The sequence below is a fragment of the Protopterus annectens genome, chromosome 1.part0, assembly GCF_019279795.1.
Source record: "Protopterus annectens isolate FY-2018-M chromosome 1.part0, PAN1.0, whole genome shotgun sequence".
Taxonomy (NCBI): Eukaryota; Metazoa; Chordata; order Ceratodontiformes; family Protopteridae; genus Protopterus; species Protopterus annectens.
In genome coordinates this window covers 970,944,688-970,949,936 of record NC_056725.1, presented here as the reverse complement: position 1 = coordinate 970,949,936, position 5,249 = coordinate 970,944,688, and the positions used below count along the sequence as shown (strand labels likewise).

Below are 5,249 nucleotides of genomic sequence, written 5' to 3'. Positions count from 1 at the left end.
TTACTTACACGAATATTTGAACGGTAGACACACTGTGATCCAATGATTTCATTCTGAAGCAAATTTCTCAACTTTGTTGTGCAAGAATGAGGGGCAAAGCCTAAAAGAAAGGAAGAAGGAGCGAAATCGGGGTCAGTGTTTTACATATTACACTAGCTCCTCTTTAAAAGTGAATAGAACAACATTTTGCATCAACATTAATTTTCTTTATAATTTCTAGTATTATTGACGGAATGCAATCCTCAGAAAATCAAAACTTTTGCGAGGGACAGGACAACAGTGAGGCAAAAATCAGGACGTAAATATAAATTCAAAGACATTTGAAAGATACATATTGTACTTATTTTCCCAACTTAACTACAACACATGTTTATGTTGTGTGGTGTACGTATGTGTTATTACAGGAAAAGGTGACGATACGAAAAAGGTTTCTGACTGCTGCAAATTGTGTTATGCATGCTGGTGATGGTGAAAAAAGACTGAAATACACGGTAACTTGAACGGTCTTGTACACAAGATAATATCTGGGATAAGCGCTCACCTACATACAAGTCTAAGAATGTATTGCGGACTAGCCTCAGGAAAGCATTTTACAAACGTATTTAGCAAGCACTGTCCCAGCAAGAGACAACAAAGCACAACCCATGTAAAGATATCCTCTGTTGACTGTGTGGGTGTGCCTTTCTGCTATTTAATACTCATGGCTGTCACACACAGCACTGCAGCTGTGACTGAAATGCTAGCAAAAGTGAGAAAACAAGTTGGCAGTGTTTAGTGGCGTGTGCTGGAGGGCCAGAAAAGGGAATACTTAAAAACCAAAACTGTTGCTGAAGAGCACCGCGAAAACTTGTCGAGAGGAGCAGCAGTTGCTTTCTGCTGCGACTGCGGTCCATGTGTGGTGCAAGCTGCCTTATAGTGTCACTCAAGTGACGACGAGTGACTGCGTTTAAATCGATAACAGCCGTAAACTGCTATGAGCAGGCTGACTGGTAGTCCGCGTGCTCCGTCGTTGTCTGTTCAGGGAGCGGGCTTACCACCGTTGCCGAAAAGCTTGAGCGGGCTGTTGAATTCCAGTGGTGGCGGCTCATGGCGGGAGATGGAGCGTCTCTACGCCAAGAAGTCCATGATCCAGGATGAACTGTCACGTCTCGGGCGCTCGGGTACAAACGGTGGTGGAAGTGGGCTTCGCGGCACGGACCCCCTACGAACTGTTAACAAACCAGCTAACCTAGACGCTGCCCTGGCACTCCTACGAAAAGAGATGGTAAGCTCTTGGAGTACGTTTGCACTGAACAGAGATTTGAGTTAAACGTTCTTTGTCAGTAATATGTGCGTGAGACGTACCTTGTGGTAGATACCATATCTTCTGTGTGAACAAGTTCAAATCTTTAAATCTGTTGCTGGTAGCTGCACAGCACATGCACGATCAATTGATTCATTCAGTCAAGATCAGTCTCAGAAGGTTCATAAGTCCCAGTTTGAAACGGCATACCTCTCAACTGTCCAGATTTTCGCATAATGCCCAGATTTTGCCTCAAAATTTTGGTCTGTTCCTCATAAAAATCTGTGTTTTTCTGGCAAATCACTGGGATGATCTGATGAATGAACGCACTAAATAATGTCATACATCTGAGTTTCAGACTTCATACCCTTCAGAAAATACAATTAAACACAAACTCTTTATTCTAGCAACTTTCTAAGTTTTTTTAGCAACTTTTTTCAAGTTTATAAGAGCAATATTTAACATCTGTCCCTATTTTGGGGTCTTTGTCCCCCATTATGTCAGGGTTTGTCCAGATTTTTTAGGTGAAGAGTTTGAGAGGTATGCCTTTTTGGAAAGAACTGCAGGAAAACGAGAATATAGATAATTTGCTTGGTTACTTGTTCTTGTTTTTTATTTACTTTTAAGAGCTGTTGCACTTTCAGTCCACCCTGTTGTTAGTGTAATTTTCCGGTGCCACAACAGAAAAGCTTTTCAAAAATATACCAGTCTGTGTGGGGAAAAACAAAATTAAAACACACGTTTCTTCAGTTTTGCCCTTTTGAGGTTTATCTTGGAAAGTTGTTTCAACATTTTGCCTAAAGCACTGCCTCTTTCTCTTATCTGATTTAAGTAGCCTAAAGGTTCCAACCTTTTATCTCTTGTCTTAAGTGCATTTCTTACTGTTTGATATGTTTGATGTGATAATTGAAAGTAAAGAATACCAAATACTCACAAACAACCTATGTTTGTGGAAAAGCCGTCAAGAGAAACTCCGGAGACAGTTTATTTTAAATTAAATGGTAGCAACGTACCAGTCAAGTCTTACAATGTTACACTGGTTTACTTAAATGTAAAGTGCAGATGTATAAGTACACCACATTGCTGGTGTCACTTAAAATGGAATAAAAAAGACACTGATTTCTGTTTTGTAAAGGAAGGGGGGCTAAATATCCTTTTATACGCAGTTGTATTAAGAAAATTTATCTGTTTAAAATTATGTTATAGAACCTCAGTAACAATGTTATGTTTTGTATTCTTCACTTCCACCTACAGTTTTGTACTGTTTTGCAGTGAAGAGCCGCCTGCCCTTGGCTGCAGTATCACTTGCAAAGTCATTGAAGACATTGCCGAGAATTTATGCAACAATCCGCAGGTCTTTTGCTCTTCCTTACTCTAAGAATGTATTGTTTCTACCATCATCTTTTGCATGGGTGCTGATCAAGTTTTGAAGCAACTTGTGCCCTAATATTTGTCGGCTTCATTTATATGCTTTTGTATAAGGTAATGTTAATGGATTGACTTTTTACCATATCTGTTCTGTTTTGTAAGATGTACAGTTTACAAATGAGCTGACTTTGTTTGACATAACACTGTTCCAGATGTGCAGCAGCACATACACACACTCACTATATTGTACTGCCTAAGGTCCTAAATGCTTTCACAAATCCCTCTCCACTGTAATCTGAGTAACCAGTCCAAACTTGCTTTTTCCCTTTCTTCTAGATTGACACATTTATGAAGCATTACTTCAGGTGTCCTGTTACCCATCTGAGCCATTCCCCTTTCTGGTAAGCTGTGTAAGACTGTTAGTGCTAGTGTACATCTCCTGTCTTTCATGATCTCTTTCAGGATTTGTGGTTCCCTCACTGGTTCCAAGTTTCGTGTGTACTGTAACACTAATACTGAAATGTTTTGAAGTGTGAGAACATCTAAGCAAATGTGCCAAACCTCTCAGATGTCCCTAATTTTGTGTCCAGTTTTAGCTCTGTCCCTCATAATCCTACTTAAAACTGGTGACTTTTGGAGGAAAAGGTGGTGAATGAGTCCAGTTTTAGCTAAACTGGTGACTTTGGAGAAAAGGTGGTGAATGACACTTAACTGTAATCATTGTCATTATTTATTATTGATCTATTTTACAACAGAAAATGTACATTCATATTATCTTATTCTGACACGGTCTCAGGTTAGTAGTAGTAATATTTTTAAAAGTGTCACTAATTGCCCTTGATTATTTCTGGATTTGTCCCTCATTCTGTTGAGAGCTATGATGTGTGCAGACCTTTGCACTTCCATAGTAGTGTTTACAAGTTAAGGAATATTGAAATAAGACTTTTAAAGTAATCTGTGCCAAACAGGGAGAGCTGTACCAACGTAAGCCAATTTACTGCTAAGGATTATTTGACTTTATTGCTCACTTGCCAAGCATTTCATTCCTTTCAGAGCTTATGATGATGAATTAAATGTTTTGCTACCATTAAGTGTTTCTTGGCTTTCAGCACCCTCTGCAAGGGTACTGGGACTGTGCATTCAGTTATTGAGTCTAAACATTTTATTTTAATGTGAAAAAGAATAATAATTTAAATCCATTTCTTTAGGTTAGGTTTGCAGTACTCTTGTTTTTTTCATTTGTAAAGTAATTGTGCTTTACCTTGAACTGCCTTCAGGGTCAAAATATTGCACTTTCTGCTTCTTTTTGGAGATTCACAGGTTTGTAGGTGAAGGAGAATCTATCCTTTTGCAGCACTCCAGGTCAACGTTTTCTAGGACTTAAATGACTAGAGAATTGTGTAAAGCACTTTTAGAGCCACAGCAATTTAAAGAAGTACTGGTTCCATTTACACATATTTTGGTTCTTGCACATGGGTGAGCCATAGTAGCTGCTGGTAATTCCAGCATTGTCTTATCCACGCTCCCTTTTCCTGTGACCAGGGTCTGTCCAGTGCAAGAGATCGCAGTTGACTTGGATATATATATATATATATATATATATATATATATATATATATATATATGATAGCTGCTAAGATCTTTGTCTGTTGCAACTAGTTTTTACTCCCAAGGACTGCATACATAGAGGGCAAGATGTTTTTAGCTGTTATGGCTGACTATGGCAGCGTACATTACCAGCAGAACGCTGAAATAATTTTATTAAATACCTGCTCAGCAATTTCTGTGTTGCTAGACCATAATCTGTAATCTCCAACAAGAGTCATAGATAGTCCAAGACCACTGAGTCTCATGGCCATTCTTGCCTTGGCAGTACCCTCCCTCAGGCTGTACCTCCTTTCTCCAGGAAGACCATATTGGTCAATCCTAGAGTAAATTTGTGGATACCCTTCCAGTTGTCTAGTTTATGTTTAAAAGAAGATAGTGAGTCACACTGCTTAATGTGCAAAACTGTATTCCAGAGATTTGGGAGGTGCCGGTTTATAAACACGTTCCTCCACTGTGTTCTATTTATCTGTTAGTGATGATCTAGGCTGCTGGTTGTAGTATTGGTGTAGATAATGAACTTGCTGAGAAACAGGAGTCCCAAGACAATTGGGTCTCTAATGGAGGTCTTGGTTAGCACTTCCAGTAAATTATCTTTAGAGGTGATTGGGGGAAATAAGGGGTTGAGATATTTTGGGGTTTTGAGCAAAAAATCTCAGAAGTGAAGTTGGCCCTAAATTTGTTTCCAAGCCTATTGATATAATTTAGCTCAGAATTGGAGGCCCCGCTATGGATAAGTTCTGAGCAATGCAAATTTTTTTTTTGTTTGTTTGTTTTGTTTTTTTGGTTTTCTAACATAGTTAAAAATAGATTGATAACTATCTTAGGCTTAGGCTTCAGAAGCTAGCTAAGTTCATGGGCTTCTTACATGGACCTGATAGCATTCTTCAGTTTTTTTTTAATGCTTTTGATATTGCCCTTGACAAGATCAGTTTTAGATGTACTTAATAATTAAAGCGTTTCTTTTGCTGTATATTGATTTGTGGCAGTGGAT

The 5,249-nt window shown here is 38.7% G+C and overlaps 1 protein-coding gene across 2 annotated transcripts in view; it reads left to right on the top strand.

The window, feature by feature from the left end:
- Positions 1–547: 547 nt before the first annotated feature.
- Positions 548–5,249, top strand: part of FAM89A (family with sequence similarity 89 member A) — a 76,944-nt gene continuing 72,242 nt past the window's right edge. Inside the window, exons 1-2 of one of the 2 annotated variants that reach the window (XM_044064597.1) lie at positions 548–1,264; positions 2,987–3,051. In XM_044064597.1, coding sequence (XP_043920532.1) covers positions 974–1,264; positions 2,987–3,051 — 356 coding nt within the window. In that variant the 5' untranslated portion in view covers positions 548–973. The remainder of the gene's footprint in view (positions 1,265–2,986; positions 3,052–5,249) is intronic. The other variant, XM_044064589.1, reaches the window with a different exon arrangement.